This window comes from Poecilia reticulata, chromosome 1 (assembly GCF_904066995.2).
Source record: "Poecilia reticulata chromosome 1, P_reticulata-male-v2, whole genome shotgun sequence".
Taxonomy (NCBI): domain Eukaryota; kingdom Metazoa; phylum Chordata; class Actinopteri; order Cyprinodontiformes; family Poeciliidae; genus Poecilia; species Poecilia reticulata.
The window spans coordinates 12,040,778-12,065,034 of record NC_088830.1 but is presented as its reverse complement, the minus strand read 5'-3'; the positions used below and the strand labels follow the sequence as shown (position 1 = coordinate 12,065,034).

Below are 24,257 nucleotides of genomic sequence, written 5' to 3'. Positions count from 1 at the left end.
ATATTTGTTCAGACTTTGCTTCTGGTCCTGTCCCCGGGCGCTCCTCCTTCGTCTGTGTCTTTGCAGCTTAGAGTTTCCATGTTAAATGCAGCTTGAAATACGTTGACTCTGGTGAGGTAGGAAGCCTCTGTCTGTGCAACCAAGCTGGTATTTTGCAGATGTTTTGTGTCTGGTGTCGAAGAGCCGCTCTCCGTGGTCATTTCAGACATATTACACCATGTATTTAGTGAAACTGATGAAGAAATATCGGTTGTGTTGCATATTTCAAGGCGGAATGTTTTGTGGTAGTTTTTGTGGGTTTAAAGGTGAAAGTTACTTAGAAACCACACACAGAAGTTTTGAATAATAAATAAAAATACATTAATCTGCTTATAAATATTTTCAAGTATTTTGATCTTACCTAATATCTTCCCTCATATTTTTCATGGCACCTTTGCTTTTTTGTTTTTGTTTTGTTTTTGCAGGAACTGCATCCTGATTGTGGCCTGAGCAACCGCATCCGGATGATGAACCAAATCTGCGATCTGGCAAAAATCAAAAAATTTGAGGAGGTGACTGAAATGTTTTTGTTTGTCTACTATGTTTTGTTTTTTTTGTAAGAGCAACATGTGGAATTCTCCACATTCATGAAACCTGTGATTCGGTGTTGTTCAGAATGCGGTGGAGGCTGTGTGGAAAGCCGTGGAGGACATGCTGTCCCCGGAGCAGCCGGCAGAGGCCCGACATGCGGTCCTGCAGCTTCTCAGGGCCATCATACAAGGACAGGTAGACATGATTCATCTTGTGCAAAATATGCACAAGTCTGAAGTCAAAACAAAATCCTACAACAAACAAACTTGGAATGAGAACAGCTGAACCTGGTGCCAAAGAAGAACGGCATCAGAACAGAGATCGTAAATCTGGGCATCGATGAACAATAGCTTGAAGGAATGATAATAATAAGCTCATATGATGATTATTTGCTTAATGAGGAGGAGGAAGAAACCAGTAGAAATTTTGTCAGAGAGACACGAGATTGGAAAGGAAATTGAGGATGTGGATTCAGGACCCCGGGTTTTAAAAGTGGTTCATGATGAGCGCAGTCTGCCTGTAATTCAGTGAATGAATTACAAACAATAAGAACATGTCAACAGTCTGATGTTACACACACAAAATGTTATATTATCTCTAAAAGTGTCAGATATCGACTCCCAGAAAATGTCATTTGAGTCCAAAATGGGCTAATCAGAGTGTTGTTGTTGTTTTTTCCAAGGGTGAGTGGCTCGGTCCTCTGAGGGCGTACTTTTTTAAGGTGATCAGAGACTACCAACCCTGCAACGAGGACCTTTCAGAAAGACTGGAGGTGTTCAAGGCTTTGACTGAAAATGGGAAGGACATCACGTACTTGGAGGAGGACATAGGTAAAAAAAAAAAAAAAAAGAGTAAATAAGTTCTTTTAACTAACAGCTTTTTCTTTTGCATCTTCTCAACACACCAGTCCTAATAATAAGTTGCTTCACTTCTCATTTCCATTAAAACGTTTTTTTCTCTCTCAGCACGGTTCGTCCTCCTGTGGATGGACATAGGTCTCACCTCAGACTTTCTCCATGTTCTTGTGAATTTGGTCAAGTACAACAGCTGCTATCTGGATCAGAACGTCTCCAGCATGGTGCAGTAAGTTGCAGTAACACATGGAAACACCTGAGGGTTTTATTAACTTCTTTCTGTCAGACCCATTTATGTATAGATGCTATTTTTTTTACAGTTTGTTGGTATTTTGCACGTATTGACCGTCTGCTTTCTGCAGGAAAATCTGTCTTCTGTGCAACAGAACAACATCATCCACTGACATAGAGGTTGGTGTTGTCTCTATGGTGCACTTCTTAAAAAAATAACTTATTGAAATATTGATTTGTGTACTTAAGACTTTTCTGCTGTCTGGCTTACAATACCCTTCAAGATAATATATTGGATAAAGATTATTGATGTTTAATATCCAGATTTCATTGTAAGACTTTGTTTGTGATGTCAGGAGAAGATATGGTTTTAAATAAAAACAAAGAAAAACTACATCCTGATCAACTGTTTAACCCATTTCACTTTAATTTCTGACGTTTTTCAAAAACTAATTAACAGCTAGTAAATTTAGTAATTGAAATAAGCTTAATTAATAGCAACAGTAAGTTTAATAGGGACTGTGATCCTCTGGCAACCTACCCAGAGTTTACAAATATATTAGTGCTCCTCAAGAACAGTCAGTTGCCTTAAAACATAAAATTTTCTCAGGTATCTTCTTGATCAACCTTTCCTTTTACGCTAAACTTTCAAAAGAAACTATAAAGCTAGTAGTCATAACCAGTGGTGGGACTCGGTTGTAATATTTTTGTGTAGTTACGTTGCATGTTAGCGATGCTAATCATAGTTTTGGTTGTGTTTTGTTGCGTCCAGGTGGCGCTCCAGGTCTTGGATGCCGTTGTGTGCTACAACTGCCTGCCCTCTGAGTCCCTCACTGTCTTCATTATAACGCTCTGCCGTACGGTTAACGTGAAGGAGTTCTGCGAATCCTGCTGGAAGGTGGGGAAGGGAACCGCTGCAGATAAATATTTGCTTTGATTTTAGAAATGCTCATACGTCTGGCTCATGTATGTTTTATTTTTTTCCTTTTTGCTGCTGTGTGTCTCCAGCTGATGAGGAAAGTCCTGGGGACGCATCTGGGCCACAGCGCTATTTACACCATGTGCCGCATCATGGAGGAGAGGTATTGTTCTTGTCATGTTTTTAAAAAAATTATTATTATTTCCACTAATGCTTTGTTTGAAAAATAAATATTCTGGTGTTTAAAGTGGATTGTCCACCAGGGTGTACATGGAGGACGCTCCACTGCTGAGAGGAGCCGTGTTCTTTGTGGGAATGGCTCTGTGGGGCGCCCACAGACTCCCTGCTCTAAAAAACACACCGACACTAGTGTTGCCATCTTTCTACAAGGTAACCAGTTCATTCATGTTAATCTACTCGCACACATTTACAGCTCGAGTTGTGACACTATATACACTTGTTTGTCTTAAATTGTTCAAATTCCAGTATGAACACATCTGAATCTGAATCTTCCTAATCAGACTTCACATGAATGTTCCAAACATGAATTTTCCTCCAAACATGAATGTGCAGGATGACTATCCTTGGCTGTGTGTCTTTGTTTTGCCAGTGGGCCCTACTACTTCCCCAGTTCTGCATGTAGCAGCCACGGCGTTTAAGCTGTTGGCATTAGAGAGGCGCTCTCTACATCTTTCGACCGAAACAGGCCAGCAGCCGGTCGGTTTTTGGCACCTAAATGTCAAAATCTTCACAGAAATATAAAGATGGAACCCCAAATAATCTACTTAGTTTATTAGCGATGTTCACAGTGGGAGGTGGAAAGACTTCCCGTCTCATTCAGTATTAAGGTAGACGGAAGCAGAAGGTGCTTGTTTACATACCGCTTTTTGTTTAATTGTAAGCCTGCAGTGAGCGGCGCTACTAAGATGAAACTCGAGGAGCTTGTCGAGTGTTTATATTTCACAACAGAACCGCATAAAGTGCATTTTGCATCCCACACCGCACTCTGTTTGGACTGCTTCTCTTTTCCGTTTTGGTATGGCTGCCTTTTTTTTTTTGTATCAACTGACTACTTCAGGATGACCAGTGGCGCCCTCTGCTGGATGGCGGCAAAACTTCAACACTGAAAGAAGATATTAGTTGGACTGGAACTAAGTTCAATCTAATACATCATTCATTTTTTTGCCTTCCTGGTGCTTATTGCTCCAAATATTATAATTTATGCCATTCTGCTCTTTCTGATAAGCGCAAGTATAACATTGTTATTGGGTTGTTAATAGTCAGGGTGTCCTGCCTAGACTGTGATTGTCTGTTTAATACAGAATATAGTTTCAAAACAAGAACAATGCATGGTGCTTCTTTTGTTCCAAGTAATAACTTGACTCATTTTGAATCACCAGAAATATATTGAAACAGGTTAAATACTTAAGAGCAAGATGTAGTACTCTGCTTTCAGCCAGCTGCCAGACAGCATGCAGCAACAGATGATAGAGAGGCATCGTTGCTTCACTCTTAGGCTAGCTCACTTAAACCCTAAATGTAAGAGCTATATTTAAATCAAAGCATACAGACAAGTCAGACGGACCTGCTGAGTAATAACTGTGGTCGCCTGACTTCTGCTTTCAGGCCATGTCATGTGCCAACGAGGTGGTGTCATATGAGATCGTCCTCTCCATCACCAGGCTGATTAAGAAGTATGGCAAAGAGCTGCAGGTGGTCACATGGGACATCCTGCTGGGCATCATAGAGCGGCTGCTGCAGCAGATCCAGGTTCACGCAAACACAACGCGCACGGAGAGGAGGTGGGAAATGAACAGGTCTGTAGAGACTGAGCTCGTTTTTGTTGTTGTGTGCGTTGTCAGATGATAGGCAGCGCCGAGCTGAAGGCCATCGTTTACGAGCTCCTGACCACAGTGGAAGAGCTGTATGAGCAGAACGGCTACCACGGCTCCACGGAGAAGTTCTTCAGTCTGGTGGAGAAATGTGCAGACAAGAGACCCGTTCGTACTCCCTGTGCTGCCCTGCATTTCTGTCCTCTCCTCCGGGTCGCCTTCCATTCTCATTTTTTATCTCTGTGTGCGACAGGACGCCTCGGTGCTGACCCTCGTCTCGTACAGAGCGCAATCCATTCAGCCTGCGAAGGACGGCTGGATCCAGAGCCTCCACTGCCTGATGGAAAAATTCTTCAGGTAGGACGCGCTCTGTCTGGAATCAGTCCACCCGTTTCAGCTTTGCTCAGACTCTTGATGAGTCCTCTCTTTGTCACTCTGAAAGGAACGAGATGCGCAGTGGGATCAGGATCAAAGTTCTTCACATCCTGTCGTTCGTTCTGAGTACTAATCGCCAGCTCTATGAGGTTTGAATACTCATCTGCATTTATCTGTAAATTCAGTGCACTGATCAGATGAAAGACTTTCCATTGTGGGCTGTTTTCCATTTCAAAGCTATTTAAAAGTTAGAAACTGAACTTGTTTTTATATAACTTTTTGGTAAGTTTGATCGTTTATGTTAACTGAAGCTGAAACTCTGCTAAACTCTGCTAAAGCATATTTACAGATATCTTGAATGTATGTACGTTTTATATGATTAGGGCTTAATTACTGCTCTGAATGTTTGGTTTTTTTTTTTTCAGCAAATGGCTTTTTTCTTAGTCTGAATACTCCACTAACAATTATCCAATTACTAAATGTGTTGACTATTATCGATTATTTCAATAACCAATTAATTGTTTCAGCCCTGATTAATTTGATGTAAAGTAAAGATTTATCTAGAAGCCCCTGCTCTTTTTCCATTTTGTTGCTTTTTCTCCAGGACGAGCTCATTGAGAAGGTGGTGATCCCTCAGCTCAATGGGATCGCTGACGACCGGGACCTGGCGGTCAGAAAGCAGGCCACCCAGCTGCTGGTGGACCTCGCCGAGGGCTGCAACACGCATCACTTCACCAGCCTCCTGGACATCATCGAGAGGGTAAACGCAGGCGAAGACGAGATCTCGGAGGCGTTTAGTCACTTCCAGTTCAGTCAGGTTGAAGTCTAGCTCTCCGTACAGGTGGCCAGTCGCTCTCTGGTTTGCTCCGGATCCCTGGAGGCTTCTGACCCCACAGCTGACTCTCCCATGGAGGATGTCAAGACTGCAGTGCTGGGGCTGTTGGAGATCCTGCAGGTACGTCTCTGGCAGCGTTGCGTCTGTTTTTGCAGAAATGTGTTATTGGTGTGGAGTTGGATTATGAAGAACTCTTACTCTGTCCTACGACAGAGCAAACTTTACAGCCTGCCAGCCAGCCACGCCAGTCGTGTTTATGAGCTGCTTATCAGCCACCTGCAGCTCCACTACAAGAACAAGTACTGCTCAGCTGTTGCTTCTGCTGTTCGGCTACAGGTAAAAACCAATCAATTTTCTGTTCACATTTCATCTCTGCTCAGCTCCGGCCTGCATTATTTATTTTTTTTTCTTCTTCTTTTCAACTTGTTTGTTCAGGTGTTTGATTTCTTCCTGATGATGCGTGCCGACTCTCTGCACCGCGTCGGGGTGCCCAACAAGGACGGAGCGATGAGGTTCAGCCCTTACTGTTACTGTGACGCCGGGTAAAAAAACGGAGACGCGCACAAAAGAAGCTCATCTCGCTCGAAGCGGCCTGAATGTGACAAAGCCGTTTGGTTTTTCAGGGAGCCAGAGAAGCGGGTTTGCGATAAGAAGCCGTCAGGTTCTATATCGCCCCCTGCTGGCTGTCCTGCTCCGGCCGCTGCGGCTCCTCCTGCTTCAGCAGCCTCCATCCGCTCAGCCTGCCTTCCCTACGCGCCTGCCTTCAGCGTCCTGCTGCAGTGCCTCAAGATGGTACACATATAACCCGACACAGGGAAGCCGCCTGTGTTTTTTTTTTTTTTAATGAGATTATGAGGATTTACTGTGAAGAAACTAGTAATCACAGGGGTTTTAGACACATCTGTAGACATAAACTAGATCAGACTTAAAGTTTAGAATGAGTTTTTATCATGTTCCAAGTATTGGTCAGTTTTAAAAAAGGATCAAATGTAATAATTCTTCATAAATACATTGATTTTAATATGGAATTATATTGAAATGGTTTGTTTTAGCCCTTACTTTTCCACTTTGTTGATTTAGAATTTTATCCCCTAATATTTTGGGATTTTGAGTTGGTGACTGACTGCATGCTCATTACTCATTATAACTCGCATGAGTAAATATATTACAGTCTCTTATTTGGTTTTCCGTTCCCAGTGGTGGGAAGTAACGAAGTACAAGTACGTCGTTACTGTACTTAAGTACATTTTTCGTGTATCTGTACTTTACTTAAGTAGATTTAATAATGGATACTTTCTACTTTTACTCCACTACATTTTACAGTAAGTATCTGTACTTTCTACTTCACTACATTTCTACAAAACTGTCGCGTTACTCGTTACATCCAAGTCGCATTGCTCTTTTCTTCCGTTAAAATGTGAAGTTCAGGGACTTAAGGTGGCGCCGTAAAATCCGAGCAATAACGTGACTTACTGTCTGTTGTCACCCATCGGCTCTACCTTTACTCACACGCGGAGCTCCAAGACATGCGCAGTAGTTTCCTCTGAGCGTCAGTAATATAATAGTACGGAAGCGCTGCATAAATAATAAGATATGGCGACATGTAAAATCAGCAGCGCTTCGCTTTCACAGACGGTGGGGACTTCGTCCAATTTTTAACGTCACTTGGAAGGAAATCTTAAAGAAAGATAAGCTCCGTGGACGTGATGCTAGCAAAGCTAGCTGTATTGACTGAGACACATGTTGCATCTGCAATGACTGACATGTCGCAGGTATGGGACAACGCTGTGACCAAAGTGCAATATTGTAATATGACATTCATGGACGATCCGATTCTTCTGGACGGATCTTGACTAAGTCCTATAGTGCTGAAGCCTCACTGAGAGCCGTTCTTTGTTCTTGTAATGCTCTGCGTAGACTGCAGTAGCTATTTTATTTCATTAAAATATTTTTATATTTAATTGGTGAATAAATAAAACAAGAACGTAGGAACGCAGAGCATGCTCATTGCTCTTTGTTTTCGTCACCTGTCATGGTGGCAGACGTTGCAGCAGGAGGGAGGATGAGAACAGTCACGGTGCTCCTCCTGCTTGGTTACTTCTTGCTTATTGGGCCTTGGACAGTGTTCATAGTTTAGCGTTGTTAATTGCTATGTTTAATGGTGCAGACAATTATTATTTCTGACATTGGCAATATGGGCAACCGCACAGGGCGTTATTTTTTTTTTAGGGATGGCAGGAGACCTCTGTGTATTGTGGCACAGAGATGAAAGCAAAACAGAATGAGGAAGAGTTTGAATTGATACTGGTTAAATTTATTTCAGCTCTTAAGTATTTAATATCTAGGTGGGAAAGTGAACCTTTCAGATCAATTTGAGAAGCAGTTTTGATAGGTGCACTTAATTTTATTGTCATGTAGCATGGGGTGCTGGTTTTGATTTGGTCTTGGGTTCAGTGGTCCAGACTACAACTCTGCTACGAGGCTCCTTGGTTCCATGTCCTCCTCTGCCAGTTGGATTTCTTTCAAAATAAATGTGTGGCAAAAAAGTGAAGTTCATGTTATGTTAGGACAGGAGACGAGATGTTTCCATCCCTGAAATTATGATGCATAGAATCACATATCTAAGTCTAAACTATGTTACAGAGTAAACTCAATAAAAACATGTTTTATCTGTGGCATATGATCATATGATCGGTACACTTAATGATATTAGTGATTAGGCAATGCATTAGCAAGTACTTTTACTTTTAATACTTAAGTATTTTTAAAAACCAGTACTTTTTTACTTTTACTTAAGTAAAATGTTAATGTGGTACTTTGACTTTTACTTGAGCACATTTTTGTCTCTGTATTTGTACTTTTACTTAAGTAAATTTTTTGAGTACTTTCTCCACCACTGTCCGTTCCAAACAGGCCAGCGCACACAAGACTTTAATTTGGTTTCATTTATTTGTTTCCTAGGAGACGGACTGGAAGGTGTTGAAACTTGTTCTGGACAAACTCCCTTGGACGCTGCAGTACAAAGTGCTGCTGCTCACCTCGTCTTGCAGCTTGGACCAGCTCTGTTCCACGCTCTGCGCCATGGTAGCCCACATTCACACATTAACGAGTTCCCAAGCCAGTAGTCGGTGTTGAGCCGCGTCATTTCTGTCTGTAAAGGTGACGGATCGTCAGATCTCGGAGCGTTTGAAAAGGATGCCTGAGGGTTTTTCCCGCACAGATGTCCAGCTGGCTGTGGTTCCCGTTCTCACGGCGATAACCTCTTACCATAGCTACCTGGACCAATCCAGACAGGTAGACATTATTAGGTTTAGAATTTAATCATTTTTAGATTTCAGATCAACACCCAACCTTCCCGGCTTTAATTTCCTTCTCCTCCTGCAGAGAGAGTTGGTTCAGTGTCTGGAGACCGGCCTCATCTATCGCTGTGCCAAGCAGTGTGTGGTGGCTCTGACGATGTGCACAGTGGAGATGCCTGATATCATGATCAAGCTTCTCCCGGCTCTGATAGTCAAGCTCACCCACATCTCTGCCACCGTTGCCATGGCGTCTCCCATGCTTGAGTTTCTCTCTAGTGAGTTCTCGAAGCTGATCTGTTTAGATATAATCTGAGGATGTAAGTGTGTAATGTTTGGTGTCCTCTGTGTCTTGCAGCTCTGGTGCGCTTACCCCATCTGTACGCCAACTTTGTAGCCGAGCAGTACGTCAGCGTGTTCGCCATCTCGCTGCCCTACACTAATCCGTCCAAGTTAGTGCCGTCACATATCAATGTGCATTCTGTCAGCTGCACAGGCTCTCTTTGATTCATTTCTGTTTGCCCCCATCAGATTCAATCAATACATCGTATCCCTGGCCCATCATGTGATCGCCATGTGGTTCATACGCTGCAGACTCCCCTTCCGCAAGGACTTTGTTCAGTACATCACCAAGGTGAAACATTTTCAACGGTTCATTACCTCCAAATTTTTGTGGGAAAATATGAATAATGTTCATATTTAGATCGGAAACAATCTAGGTGATCGGATTGGGCCAGGTCGGGTCAAAGTTATTTGCTTGAAGGTCGGGTTGCGTCGGGTTCAGGCTTTTGTGGTGCGTTTAAAAAGCATACAATACGTCCAGCACAGAGAAAACCAAATGAGAATCCACCGTATAAAGTTGTATTAAACTACTTATTGTAGTCTAAATAATAGAGATAAATTTATTATTTTGACTTATTATCCTCAACAGCTTACCCTGTTGAGGAAAGAAAAACGGGTGCAGCTGCACCCTGCTCCGCTCCTATCAGTCACACATCCCAGAGGATTTCCACTTGACTCACCCTGCTGTTACAACAAACGACAAAATGGAGCTGCAAGATGTTGAACAGAAGCTAAAAATGGCAGAAGTTACTCAAACTATGGAATAAAAACGAAAGCATTAAAATCTTAATTAAAATGTCTGTTTTACTAATTAAAGTTAATTAGTCCGGTTGCATCGGGCTCAGGCTTTAGGCCTGATATAAACTAATTTTTTTTTTGTGAATTTTGTGGGATATGTGCCACGATTAAGGTGGACAAAAATCCTCAAAATAATTTGTCTTGCGTGTTTACATCACATTAACCTGGCACTTAAACCCAGAGAGTGGTTTTTATTCTGTTTTCAATGTTTTTGCCTCTGGACTGACTGGTGTCGGCGCATTTCAGAGTGACCCCTGCGAACGTTTCTCTGCAGGGCTTGCGCTCCAACGCATTGCTTCCGTTTGACGACGGACACGAGCAAAGTCCCTTCCGCGCACGGAGCACCAGCCTCAACGAGAGACCCAAAAGGTAAAGCACGTTTCCTCGCTCTGCTGACGTAGCAGCCGGCAGCACCGCACACAGCCCAATGTGGCCGACATCAGGAGGGACGGGGGTAAATACGCTGATGTGTTTAACCGCTGTGACTCCTCTCAGGTTGCCATGGTGATCATTATTCCTTCTACATCTTCTGTTTGCATTTTTAAAATCGATTCTGTCACAATTTGTCATGCCAAGCGATTCACAGTGGATGCTGTTTTAACGCCATCACTTGTGTGATGTAGCATTTTTTATTTTTATTTTGTTTAGCTGCTAGCGTCATATAACTAGGTTGTTTTTTTGTTTTTGCATTTTGTTTCTCACTCACTACTTTACAGTCATACAGACACCAGGAAGAGATCAGAGAAGAGCTAAAACTTTTTCTTCTTTCTCTATCATTTCACTGGTGTTTATGGTAAGAAGCACATTCCATGTTCATGAGGGGAACTCTGAGTTGTAAGCAGCCGTTCTTTGAGTAAGTTGTTTCTTTTCCGTTTTGCAGTTGAACCAACTAAAAGAAACATTAGTACAACCATTGGCTATTAGTTCTACTTCCACCTGAACAGCATTAAAAAAGAACATATATACAACACGGGTACTGAAAGTAACTGGAGCTAATTAGCAAATATTGTTCTGTTGGAAAAAAAAAATGTTTCAAGAGATTAGTTTGGTTTTAAACATAAAGAACTAAAGAACCTCATGAAAAATGGCAAACACAAACGCCTCTTCCATCCTCCAAAATGCTGAACGAATGTGGTGTTTTCACTAATATTTGACTGATGTCCAGTTTCAAGGGGTATTTGTAACATTGCAGTTTGTCAAGTTAAAACCACAAACTCCTGTTTTGTTAATGTGACAGACTAACACAAAGTGGTACATATTGGTGAAGTGGAAGCAAACGGATGCATTGTTTTCATCGCAGATAAAAACCTTAAAAGTGTGGTGTTCATTTTAATCTGATACCACTAGATAAAATTCAGTGCAACCCGATGTCCGATCTTTGATTGGTTTAGATCAAAACATACTAATTTGGTGTAAAAGCCACTGGATGTCTGGTCCTATTTACTATCAAACTGAATTGGTGGTAATTTTTTACTATTTTTATCGAGGGCCTCTGGCTGCAGTTTGGACGTTTGGTGTGTGATATAAAATGTCTGTGGTTGCAACATGACAAAATAAGACAAATGAGGTCCTCTGCTAGGTTCTCTTTGTGGTTCCTCTACTAATATTACACCAATAATCAATATTACCTCCAGTAACTCACACATGGCATCATCATCCTTGTGCTTTTAATGTCTGCTGCAGGATTGGTGCTCAGCACGTCATTACGTTCATTCATTCAATGCTGGTTTACTTTCGAGATTTTTTTTTTTTTTAAATCCAAAGCTTTTCTTGTATTCTTTAGTATTTGACCTGCTGTTCTCCAATCCACAACTTTAGTCCGATTGTTTGATTTAGTTAAATTTCTGATGTTTTGCTTTCTATTTTGCAAAGCCTGTGCTTTAGTCCTGTCATGGGCCAAAACTGCCACAATCCAGTAAACGTATGTTTACTTCAGACTCATGGATATGATAATTTAAGAAAATGGAGATAATTATTTAGAACAATTCCATATATTTAGACTATTGTCGGTTTATTAAATACAGAATAAAAAAAATGGTTTGTGTGTTAAAATCATGTATTTTTGTAATAAAAATATATTTTTTTATTCTTTAGTTCATGAAATGACAGACCAATAGCCTTGTCTTTAGCAGGCTTTGGCCCACCACCTGACTTTGACAGGTAAAGAGTACAGATAAACACTTAAACTTTAGCATTTTGATTATATTTAAATAATTTAATTTTAATTATTAGATATTATTGTTTTAAATGCAGAATATAAATAACATCTATAACATTGAAACATTTATGTGTTTTATCAGAACACAAATATTTTCTGATAAAACAGAACACATTTCTGTGTTATGTGTTAAAATGTGAATATTTTAACATACTTCAGCATTTATTTAGCAACTTATTTATTTATTTATGGATGGTGGCACTTTTGATCCTCCATACGACTCATCCCTACTTCTATAATTCTGTCACATTAGTCGTTTCCGTCACTTTGAACCTGCTGAAATGTGTATTTTGTTGCTTTCCTGAATACTTCCTGTGTATTTTTTGATTTCTGAGTAGCAGAGGCTGTTTGACCCTCTGCTTTGTAGCTGGTGTGTTTTTATTTTTTGGTTTTACCCTTTCTTAAATCCTCTTTTCTTTCTCCGTTCTCCTGTTATCTGACTCATGTTGTTCACTGCTGTTAATTTTCACCTTATGTTTTTTTGTTTCTTTATTTGACCCCTGCTCCTCCTCCTCCTCCTCCTCCTCTGCTGCCTCCTGCGATTGGGTGCTGCGTTATGGTTGTGGTTTTGGGGGTGGTTGTGTCATCCTGGATCCTCCCCCCACACATTGCTCCTGGCCCCGCCCCTCCTTTGATGTCTGTGCTCTGTGCCCCGCCCTCCTCCCCCCACCCTGCGTGGCGTTCGCCCCCCCGTCAACTGCTCGTGTCGCTGCGGTGCTCGGGTGATGATTCCTGCCGTCTCCTGGTGTACTTTTGAAAAACCACTCCTTCCACTATTGCTCCCAAACCACCTCCATTGTCACGACAACCCACCCCTTTACCGCCCAACGTAATGCCGACCTCGGCCCCCAGCCTGCGGGCTGGAAAAGTGGCAAAGCCGGCAGCATCTGTAGCCAATAGCAGCAGCTCTCCAGTTAAAGAGCTGAGGGACCTTTCGGCCATGGAGGCTTTCCGCTCCCGCAGCATCAGCGTCTCCGAACACGCGGTTCGCAGGTTAGAAAAGAATCTCCTTGGTAACAAGCAAAAACAACAGAAAAAAAACAAACAAACAAAAAAAACAGCAGCTCAGACACTTGTTGCTTGGGGGGGTCAGATGGGTCCGTCGAGGAGTCGTAGGGGGGTTTTTGTAAGCGGGACTCCTAGAATGGGTGGTGCATGCTGGAGAAAGGTGTGTGATGGCCTCTGATTTGTTTTCGGCTGTATCTGCACTTGTGCTGTTTTGGATTTTGTTCCTATGATTTGCTTTTGCATGCCGTGTTTGTTGAAGCCATTGGAAAACATCATTATCCACTTTGATGTTTTTGTTTTTACTTTTGCTCTAACACAAGTTTTGCTTTTTTTTTTTTTTTTTTAATGATTTTATGATTTGTTTGCACTTTTTGATTCAGCTTTACTTTTTTTGCTGGGTGAATTGCTGACTGGTTTTGATTGGCTTTAGTAGCAAATGAATGCCAAGAGGGACTGGTGCCGAGCACGTGTGTTCAAAATGGCGCCGTCTTTATTTCTCTTTGACAGCAACTACGACCCACACCTTTGGTCTCTTTCTCTCAGGGCAGGGCGGGCACTTCTGCTTCCTCTGCCAATGATGGGCACAACAGCTTTCTTTGCCTGCTTGACATGTTTTTGGTTTCATTTGGCTTCACTATGACCATGGCAATCTATTAGGCTGGGATGATGGGGAGTAGCTTGGGCTGAGGTGAAACTTTGACCAACAGGTCCTCAATCACTGCACACGCTCACAGATTGTGTCTGCATCACTTGTTTGCCTCATTTCTGCTCGTGTGTCTGAATAAAAGGAGATCGAACGCTGCAGTTTAATGTGGTTACAGTGCTGCTGCAGAGCCTTGGAAAAAGTATTTGCACCTCTTGAACCGTTTCACCTCGGTACCAGAAATATCTACATGATACTATGGGATTTTACATGATGGGCCAACACAAATAAGGGCATCGAAAAGAAAACAAAGCACATTATCTCTATCACAGATATATTTCTTTGCTAAATCTGGAAATCCTTAAAGGGGCGGTGTCATGTATTTTCTATGAACACGGTGGAAAATACATGTTTTCACATGATTGTGTTTTGTAGCACAATCAAGTTACTATTACCTTCAGCTGTTATAAAAATGCTGTATATATCAAACAACTTGAAAAGAAATATGACTTTTCATTTTGATGCCTTGAAATTAGCCTCCGTCTCTTTAACAAACTCCTGCTCTGTCCAACACTCCGCCTTCATCCCAACAGTGCTATATGCTGCAATGCTTAGGAGCATTGAACTGAGAAATAGTTTGTATGATGAGCTCAGCAGATACTCAACCAACTGCTGCTGCCGCTAGTCTGGAGGAGCAGAGTGGCATAACAGCTCAAGTTCAGTCTGACTGGATGGAGACCAATCAGACTGATTTTCAAGTTTTGCGACAGATTCTTAATTGGATTGAGGTCTGGGTTTTGATTGGACCATTTCAAGACATGATGGCTCTTTAAAATAAACTGTTCCAGTGTAGCTCTGGCTGAGTTCTTATTGTCTTTATACATCTGCCATAGTTTCAGCTCGTCTTTCGGCGAACAGCTGTGAATAAATTACTCACAGGTGAGCTCAACTTAGGCTCAGATTGTTGACATTATTTATAAGAATCAAAGCTGGCCTGAATACAGATGCCGACCACACTTCTTGATTATTATTCATTTATTTGCAAAAAATGTGGTTTTCTTTTCTATTTCACAGTTATGTGACACGTTATGTTGGTCCATCACATAAAATTCCCCCAAAATTCCGTTTTATAAACGGAATTAGTAATAGCAGACACAATATGCAGTGAAACATGTGTAGCTTTTGGTTGACAAACTGTTTTATTATAAAACTGCAGCGTAGATCTTCTTAACCTGCTTTTATCTGATGAAAGGCTGCAAACTTGTATATATATTTTTTTCTTTTTGAAATGTAAGTTTGTTTCATTTTGTTAAACCTGTGTCCATGTGGGCACCAACTCCAACATGACCATATTTAACACTTATCAGTTTTATTTATTTCCATTGATCATTTACTTTAAAAGCATAGAAATATTTAACTTTGGCGGCTATAAATTTGGAGTGTTAAGTGGTTGTGTTTTTATAGAGTTTGTGCCCACTGCACATTAAAATAAATAAATCAATCAATCAAATTAAGAAGAGATAAAGGTAAGAGGAGGAAAATATACTGCAAATATGATTTAATTCACATTCCAGGGCTTGGTCTGAATGAGAGTTTTATATTTCTCCTTCTAAAAGGACAATATTTGTAACATGAAGCCATTTGAATTAATTTTCCTACTTTTGTTTGCAGACCTTATTGTTTGGAGAGAGAAAGCAATAATAAACAAGCAAATTAGTGCATCAAGAGGCAGAAGTAAAGCTAAATTAATTCACTTTGATGCATTCAGTTAATATTCAGTTGTTTCTGGCCATCTATTATTTGTAGCTTTATTTCTTTTTTTTTTTTTAGGTTTTTCTGTCTTAGTGATTTGGATTTGAAACAGTCTTGAATAATCCCTCCTGTCAACAACAGAGGCGTCTCGGTCCACCTGAAGTGTGGCTCTGAAACGGTCGTTACGACCACAGACTCCCTCTAAATTGGACAGGATTCAGATGGAGATTTGACTCACTCTTTGTGAGAGTGAGTCAAATTTTTTTTACTTAAATCCTTTCTGTCTGATTTGAGTAAAAAAATATTTCATTAAATTAGACCCTTCAGCAGAACTGCCTGCATAAAACTAACCAAACAAAAAAATATGTTCCCTCTGCGCTCACTCAGACCAAGCTGCAGCCTTTGTCTGTGTTTTGTGTGCTTATCATTTTGTATGCATGTTTAAGCGTGCATATAAATGCTCGTTTTGCATGTGATGTAGGTAGAAACGTGATCACCGGTGTGTTGTCTCTGCGTTTTTTTTAAAATTCCCATTTCCTGTTGTCTTGGAGCATGCACGCCTCCGTTCACTGACAGTGCATGCCTTTCTCTTGCTCCCCTGCTGTTTAGCAATTTCTCATTCCCCCCACCCCCCATCTTTTAGGATGCACACTTCTACCACGACCTGCAGTCTGGGCTCTGCTGATGAAAATGCAGTGACTCAAGCTGATGAGGGACTCAAGACCGTCCACCTGGAGCTCACGGAGACGTGTCTGGACATGATGGCGCGATACGTGTTCTCAAACTTCTCTGCTCTGCCAAAGAGGTTTGTGGTGGTCTGTTTGTCATTGTGTTTGCGTGTATCTCTCTCTAAACCAGATGTTTAAATGGCTCGTCACCAGTCGGGACTGAACGAGCTGGAAATGGTCAGATTTTGGCCACCGGTTGATTTCTCTCGCAGTTTCAGTATTTCTGCTGGATTGTTGTATTTGTGGAGTAAAACGATAAACTCCCCGCTGTCACCGCAGGTCTCCGATCGCTGAGTTTCTGTTAGCCGGAGGTCGCAGCATGACCTGGTTGGTGGGCAACAAGCTTGTCACCATCACGACGAGCGGCGGTGTCAGAACGCAAGCGTTGCTGGGAATGGACATGTCAGAGCGTCTGGGAGGCGGAGGAGGAGAAATGACCAGGTGATGCCAGCTTTTGTTGTTGTTTTTTTTTTTTTACCTGACAACCTTGCATGTACTTATCAAGTAGTAAAATTTCCTCCTAGCTGTTTGTCTTTAAGAAAAAACAAATTTTTTCCATTTACAGACAGTTTTATAAACGGTCTAAATTTCCTAAAGGCAAAGATTTTTTTTTACTCTTTCTTCTACTACTTCACTCGGTCTGCGAGGCTCTCTGAACTTCCTTTGCTCTGTTGGGTTTGCAGATCAGATCCGTCTCTTCACACCAGAATGACTAAAGAGGCTCCGGCCAAACTGGAGTCGCAGTCCAGTCAGCAGCAGAGCAGAACAACTCGGACACGAGTCCGCTCCAGGTCAGGTGAGACTTGCTCGGTTTTGCAGGCGATCGCCAGCTGTAGAGCTCCTGAAATCAGGTAGCTTTTATTTCCTCCTGGACGTGTCACTGTTCATGTGTTTGTTTCCTGACTTTCACTCTGTTGTTTTTATTCTTATGCTCTAAATTGCTGGTCTGTGTTCTTTTTCTTCCTCTTTTCGGCGTAAATGTCTCATTCGAGCATCTTTTAGTCTGCGGTTCAGCGTAAAGTGCGTCTGGGTTTGTGATTAAAGAGACTCTCCTCGTTCTGCAGGTGGTCACGCTCTGCGTGCCGGTCCTATTCCGAGTCTCAGTCCTCTGGTATCCCCCTCTGAGGGAGAGTTGGCCTCTCCTCTGTCTCCTTCCTCTGGCCCCACCCTGGACGGCGTCGGTCCTCCCTCCTCCACAGCTGCCGCTCTGTCTGCCCCCCCTCCGCTCAAAGACAACCCCAGCCTTGCCGAGTTTGTTCCAATGCTCACTCAAGGCTGGGCAGAGATCTTCATACGGAGACCCTCAGGTACATCATCCCTGGGCTAGGCCCTTCCTGTTTTTGTTTTTTTTTAAATCCACTTTTACAACCTGATTCAACAGCACAGTTGTGTCTTCCTGGTGCTCCATCACCTCAGGTAACACCAGCTGGCTGATGTGTCTGGAGAACCCGCCCAGCCCCTTCTCCTCTGAGCTGGGCAACTTGCCGCTGCAGGAGCTCTCCACCGTCCTGATGGCGATGGAGGGAGTGAAGGAGCCTCCCACTCAGACAGCCAGCGCTCCAGCCAGCACGGCCGCCCCAGCGCCAACGTCCGCCTCCGAACCGCTCACTCAAACACACAGCAGCGCCGGAGGAAAGGCCAACCTGTTTCAGCGCTCCAGCACCGGTGAGTGGCAGGATAAAGGAGTCTTGGCGGACATGTTTGTGGTCGTGAGTTGGATCTAAAATTATGGATTTTATCGCTCCACGGTTTATATAAGTGTAGTAGCGTTGTAACGAGATCTCATGATATTAAAACATCACAATGTGTCTCGCTGAAGTGACTAGCATGACCTCGCCTGATGAAGATGCTCCAGCTGTTAAATAATTTGTTTGGGTTTCCAGTAGGAACGATAAACAGTGACAGAATAAAACAATTATAAGTAGGGCTGAAGAAATTAATTGGAATAATCATAATTGAATGATCATTGCAATAATTGTCAGGTAATTTACTAATAAATTAATCGTTAATTGGAGTATACAGACTCAAAAAAGGCCATTTGCTGCAAGAACAACATGGTGAGTGCTGTAATTAACCCAGACCTGAACAAAAATATAAACATTTTGCATTTAGGATGAAAAAAAAATCTTGTAAATATGTTATAGCTCTAGCTTCACGTGGTTCATATTCTCTAAAATCTCTCCTGTTAAGCACCGTTTGCCATTTAGTTTTTAATCTGTTAATGTAAAAAATTACATCAACAGTTCATTTTGTGTCAGACCAGCCAAAATATTGGGTATGTGTGACAGATGGAGCACAGAATCTTTAATACAAAATTTAAAATGTATTAACTGTATTAACTTCAGCCCAAAGTGGGCTGAAGTGTTTTCAGCCCACTTTGAGTCAGTGTTTTGTTAAACCATATTTTCTCTCTAGGGTTTAGCTCTGGGATTTGACTAGGAACTTTCTGACATACATGCTGTACTTTAAACCAGTGGTGTACAAACAAAATATTTTAACAATAAACCAAATAGCCAAGATTTTCATGAATCAAAGTAATACTCAGATGTTTCTATTAACAAGATACAAAATCATTGTAGATCTCAAACATTTCTTCTCTAAAAAAAAGTTAGAATTGAGTGAAAATCTCACCATTGAAGTTTTGAATGAAATCTGTATTGTCTGTGGACAAATTATGGGAAGGTTTAACTTCTACAAATGCTAAGTGTGTCTGGATCCCGGTAAGTAATTATGTCCTTCAAAGCTCTGCGCTCAACGCCGACTTACCCGCCACTGCTTGGTCTCATTGGATCGCTTCCCAAATGACCAGCTGGTAAGAAAACGGACTAATCTTTGTTTTTAATTCTGTAATCTTTTTGCAGCAGTTTTGTTCTTTTTTTTATTCTGGACTTCATTTTTGAATTTATTTTGTCTTTACTCTTTATTTACTCCCATTATCACATCTTGTTTTTCCACTCTTTCCCCCCCTCCCCTTTTTCCTGATTGGATTCTTCTCGTGGTGGAAATGCTGGTTTGTGATTGGCTGTGGTGTGTTTTGTGGCTCGATCTGCCCCTGTTCCCCCCCTCCCCCCTGTTCGTCCCGCCTGCAGTGGGCGGCTCACTCTGGTCTCTGGGTTTGGCCAGTGGCCCCCCAGGACCTCCGGCTCCTGGCAGGTTGCACAGGAGCATTTCCTGGGCAGGTACCGTCATCATGTGTGACCCCACTCCTCTTCCTCCGCCCCCCCCCCTCGCTTTCCAGAAAACCCCTGCGGTGGTATATTTCTCCTCACTTGTACAAAACAGTGGTTCTTTCAGACACCATGCAGAGACACTTTGGAGTCACTCTGGAAAATTTGAACTGAAATATTGAACAGATGAGACAAAAATATGCAACATCCGTATCCACTTAGGAAACCCATTAACTTTTAAAACAGTAATGGAAACGGGTAATGAATATCTTGCAAAATGTTTTCTTTTTTTCCACTTACAGATTAAATATTACGAGAATAAAGTGATATAAAATGAAAGTCTTACTGCTATGAAAATGAAGTCATATATTATTTTGTGAATAAATCTGCAATTTTACCAGAATAAAGTTGTGGTGAACACGTCGGCATCGGCTTATAATCAGGAGCAGGAAATGGCCTGCTGCCACTATTATGACTTTATTTTCACATCACTGCGACGATTCTGGTAATCTTACAACTTGTAATATTGACTGTTTTGTATTATTTAGATTTTTATTCTCATAACAATATGACTTTATTCCTGTAATTTTTTTATTTTTTCTTAGCCTGGCCCTTAGGCTTTGTGATAGAAGACAACACTTTCCCCTGAAGTCTCCTCTGAAAACATTGGCGTCTTTAGCTTTCTAAACTGGTGAAATCCTGACAGGCTCTTGTAAATAATGGAACTCAGACCTTCACAATTGTCATTAGGAACAATTATGAAATCACTAAACTATAACTTTGTACTTTCACTCCAAGTGGAAGACGAATTAAAGGAGCGTCTTGTTAGTTTTCTAACCTGCAGACATGAAGTAAAAACTCTGTTGTCTTACGACCGGCTGTTTTACGCTCAAACTTTGTACAAGTCGGGAACCTCACCATCCCTGCTTTCCATGAACGTCTCTTCCTAACCCTGGAGGGAAGGTCATCTGTGACAGATGACCAAGTCGTGCCTCCTCCTGGATCGGTCAATCAGTAGCAGAGGAAAAGTGGAAAGTAGTTTTTGACCCCTCCTTTGATTCTTTTTTCCTCTTCTCTTTCCTTCCCAATGTCTAACTCTCGAATTTCTGAAATATACCCCCAGGCAACTTCTGTTAACAGGAAAGCCCAGATCTCACTAGGCACTTCTTTGTTCTACTGGGAAGCCAGTGAAGCAGAGAAGCGGTCGAAGTTGCATGAATCTGAACGATAATGCAGGAGACGAGCGTGCGATGAATAGAAACAACCTGCCGAACTGATCTGAGCTCCTCAGCACTTCTGTGTGTGATTCTCTGTAGGTCGTGATCTCCTCCATGGGCCTGAGCCTGCTGATCGATGTTCAAATCTGTTTGTTTGATTGTGTTTCCATGTCAGAATGAATCATTTGCCTCTAAAATCTTGTTAGACTTCAGAGAGACTGTGTCAATAATAACTACTGACAGCTGCTGAAATATTTACTCCTTCACTCTTACAGCAGTACGTGTCTGTGTGACTAACCTCGATGTAGCTCAGAGTGAACTGTGTGACGCGTCTCTCCCGTCTGTAACGACCCATGTGTCCCGCTGCAGACTCCGTGGTGGTTCCGGAGGAGGGTTCGGGGGTCGCGGCAGAGAACGCCCCCCTCGAGTGGGTGGAGGGTGAAGAGTTTGAGCCGATTCCCTCCGAGCCCATATTCATGTCTGACAAGGCGCCGCTGCCCGGACCGCTCAGCAGGGTGAGTCGAACCGACTGTGGCCTAAACGAAGCCGATTCTGGCAAAGAACCGATGGTTCCTGCAGAATTTGTTTCTGTTTAACTCTCGAGGATTCGATGTGATAAACGGGCTGCTTTTGTGTTTTGCTTATAACTGCAGCGAAGAACAAAAACAATTTATTTTCACCCACTCGCGTCCATGCTTAATGGAGTGTGGGGGCCGTTTTAAAAGGACAGAATGAGAGAAAATGCTTTTTATTAGATTTATTCACATTTGAGTTTATTTGCAGGCCTGCCAGGATAACACGTTTTGCTGAGCAGTAAATTACCCTGGAAGCTATAGCAATTCATTTTCTTTTTGGAGGCAACTTTCAAGTAATGTAAGAATGCAAGTAGTACACTCTCTAAGATCAATAAACTTAAAATTGAATCCCTTAAATAAATTATTTAAGTTTATTAAATAAACATAAATTCACACTGAAATGTATGAGTTTATGTAAATGTTCAACAGGAGGCTGTCACCAAGATTAATTTAAAGTTTTTTTTATGCTTGACTTTTTTATTCTGTCACTAAATGATGGAAAACGCTGTTGGAGACATGATTTATTTAAAAAAAAAAAAAACAGGATTGTCGTATTTGTTTAACTGTAAATGTGTTGGGCTTTTTTCTAATTTGGGACAGAAAAAAAACCCATGTTTGGTAGATTTTAAATAATATTTTTGTTGCACCCTGATGTATGCTAGGATCATCTGGTTTGGTTATTATGCCATAAATCAACTTGATTCCTCTTGGAACTAAATTGGATATATTCTTTATTGCTTTCTGCAAGTAATAAAATCTTGTTTGTTTTTTATATATATATCATTTTACGAGTTAATCTGCTAGAATATGCTGAAGGAATAATGCTGTCCGTGATTTCTGCCTGACTTTCAGTCCTCCTCCACCTCCAGTCAGGATGATGAGAAATCCACTCTGGAGGAGGTGAGCGAAGGAGCGATTCCCATCGACCAGCCCAGCGTCGGCCCCTCCACCCCGGGCAGCCAGGGCCCCGAGCTTCCTTTTCAGAGCCACTCTCAGTCCCAGGGTCACGGACTGAACAAGTCGAGCTCCTCCCCGGAGCTGCAGACGCTGCCGGAGGCCTTCACCAAAGCAGCGCTGGAGTCTGAGAAAAGCCAGGGCGACGCCGCTCGGCCCAGAGCGCCCTCAGATGGCAAGCCTCAGGCACTGCAGCAGCCCTGCCCGGACAAGGACAAAGCAGAGGGGAGCACCGGGGCGGACTTTAACGGGCCAGGAGGTCCGGTCCAGGGCGGCGAGGGCTCCGGCTTGTCATCTCAGAGCGTAGGAGCTGCCATGAAGTTGGCTTTTCCGGCAGCGCCAGCTCTGCCTGGACCCATCTCCCCCGGCGGAGGCCACCGACCCCGAGGTCACACCATCTCCGTCTCCGCCCCGTCCTCCAGGAGAGAGAGGAAGACAGAGAGGGACTCGTATCACGGCCGACCCGGGCCCAGCATCGCAGAGAAGATCTCCGGACTGAGTCCCAGGTAGTTGGGGCAGATTGTTAAAGATAGAACTGGACCTGGGCTTTAATCCACCGTTACTGGACAGATGGGGGGGAAACCAAAGACCTGAACTTGATCTGCATTTTCTGCAGTAGGAGTTGTGCTAAATCTCCACTCAGGTTTTAAGTTTATTTTTTTGAAGATTACATTTAGAGATTTACATTTCCAATTCATGAGGGATTCTCTGGAGCCCCTTTGAGTAGTCAGTGTCTTCGCTGCACCAAACTGATCAAATGTGAAGGTGGCTTCACTTGTAGGCTGAACAAATCAATCCATCTTAGGAGCATAAAGTTTTATATCTAAAATCTAAATTTAGCCAGAATACCACCATAAAATCATTTCTAATATAATATGAAATCATAGCGGCTTCATTTATGTTTACCTCTTTTGAATTTTTTTTTATGTGAAGATTCTCATTCCAGGATAATTTCTTGAAACATTTTTTTTTTCTTTTTAGCTTTGTCTTCCTTCAGCTATATCACTCTCCTTTCTTTGGGAATGAAGCCAATAAGCCGCTGCTGCTGCCCAAAACTCAGGTAAGCCGCCTCTTCCCCACGCCGGTCTGATCCGATCCAGCCAATGAAAACGAAGCGCTGCTGCATAAACGGTCAAAAGAAAGCAAACTCTCTTCCAGTCTCTAGGAACTTATTGAAAATGATCTGGTCTTCATGATGTGTGGAAATGATTGAAATGTAACCACAAGTGTACGAGACACAAAACACACACACACACACACATATATATATATATATATATATATATATATATATATATATAAATGAATAAGGCAAAAATTAAGTAAACCCTTTCATTCAACTGCTTGTATTGATTTCATTACCTGATAAAGATCGGATCATTCTCTTGAATGATCCGATCATTCAAGAGAATGATCGGATCTCATTCTCTTGAATGAGATCCGAATGTAAGACTTTACATTCTATAAATGTAAAGTCTTAAATTTATAGAATGTAAGACTTTACATTCTATAAATGATGCAGAATTATTGCAAAAGTGTGATGATTTGCCTCAGAAATGTAAATACCTGATGAACGGTGACGCCATGACAGTCCAGTCTCTCTGAGGAAAGCCATTAACCCTTCGTTGTCCGCTGTGCGTCCATCCTGTCTCCCCGGCTGCAGGTGATCGATCGGGCTGTGAAGGTTCTGGACCAGATGCCTCCTTACGACACCCATAAGATTGGAGTTGTGTTTGTTGGAGCTGGCCAGGTGAGAACACACCTTGTTACATCATACGCAGCTGTGAAAAGCGATTCGGGGAGACCAGCAGCGATTAAAAACACCTGGTGTAACTGCATCTGCACCTAGTGCTTTTCAGGGCAATGCTGCTGAGAGCATAAATGAAGGCTTAATGGAGGAATTTGATATGTAAAGCATTTTTATTACAACTGAAGGTAATAGT

At 42.2% G+C, this 24,257-nt stretch overlaps 1 protein-coding gene across 7 annotated transcripts in view; it reads left to right on the top strand.

Moving 5' to 3' along the window:
• tsc2 (TSC complex subunit 2) overlaps window positions 1–24,257 on the top strand; it is a 28,733-nt gene that overhangs the window by 2,522 nt on the left and 1,954 nt on the right. For 2 of the 7 annotated variants that reach the window (XM_081606032.1, XM_081606030.1), the window contains exons 3-36: window positions 465–551; window positions 655–765; window positions 1,253–1,400; window positions 1,536–1,653; window positions 1,787–1,835; window positions 2,428–2,553; window positions 2,664–2,737; window positions 2,823–2,964; window positions 4,201–4,344; window positions 4,437–4,574; window positions 4,660–4,763; window positions 4,849–4,930; window positions 5,386–5,541; window positions 5,623–5,736; window positions 5,830–5,952; window positions 6,052–6,158; window positions 6,240–6,408; window positions 8,578–8,700; window positions 8,776–8,910; window positions 9,001–9,190; window positions 9,271–9,364; window positions 9,444–9,546; window positions 10,327–10,421; window positions 13,123–13,263; window positions 16,317–16,478; window positions 16,681–16,842; window positions 17,085–17,197; window positions 17,466–17,708; window positions 17,818–18,066; window positions 19,491–19,580; window positions 21,155–21,300; window positions 22,213–22,820; window positions 23,296–23,374; window positions 23,978–24,064. In XM_081606032.1, the coding sequence (XP_081462158.1) occupies window positions 465–551; window positions 655–765; window positions 1,253–1,400; window positions 1,536–1,653; window positions 1,787–1,835; window positions 2,428–2,553; window positions 2,664–2,737; window positions 2,823–2,964; window positions 4,201–4,344; window positions 4,437–4,574; window positions 4,660–4,763; window positions 4,849–4,930; window positions 5,386–5,541; window positions 5,623–5,736; window positions 5,830–5,952; window positions 6,052–6,158; window positions 6,240–6,408; window positions 8,578–8,700; window positions 8,776–8,910; window positions 9,001–9,190; window positions 9,271–9,364; window positions 9,444–9,546; window positions 10,327–10,421; window positions 13,123–13,263; window positions 16,317–16,478; window positions 16,681–16,842; window positions 17,085–17,197; window positions 17,466–17,708; window positions 17,818–18,066; window positions 19,491–19,580; window positions 21,155–21,300; window positions 22,213–22,820; window positions 23,296–23,374; window positions 23,978–24,064 (4,812 nt within the window). The remainder of the gene's footprint in view (window positions 1–464; window positions 552–654; window positions 766–1,252; window positions 1,401–1,535; window positions 1,654–1,786; window positions 1,836–2,427; window positions 2,554–2,663; window positions 2,738–2,822; window positions 2,965–4,200; window positions 4,345–4,436; window positions 4,575–4,659; window positions 4,764–4,848; window positions 4,931–5,385; window positions 5,542–5,622; window positions 5,737–5,829; window positions 5,953–6,051; window positions 6,159–6,239; window positions 6,409–8,577; window positions 8,701–8,775; window positions 8,911–9,000; window positions 9,191–9,270; window positions 9,365–9,443; window positions 9,547–10,326; window positions 10,422–13,122; window positions 13,264–16,316; window positions 16,479–16,680; window positions 16,843–17,084; window positions 17,198–17,465; window positions 17,709–17,817; window positions 18,067–19,490; window positions 19,581–21,154; window positions 21,301–22,212; window positions 22,821–23,295; window positions 23,375–23,977; window positions 24,065–24,257) is intronic. The other 5 variants (XM_081606036.1, XM_081606047.1, XM_008410740.3 and 2 more) reach the window with 5 other exon arrangements.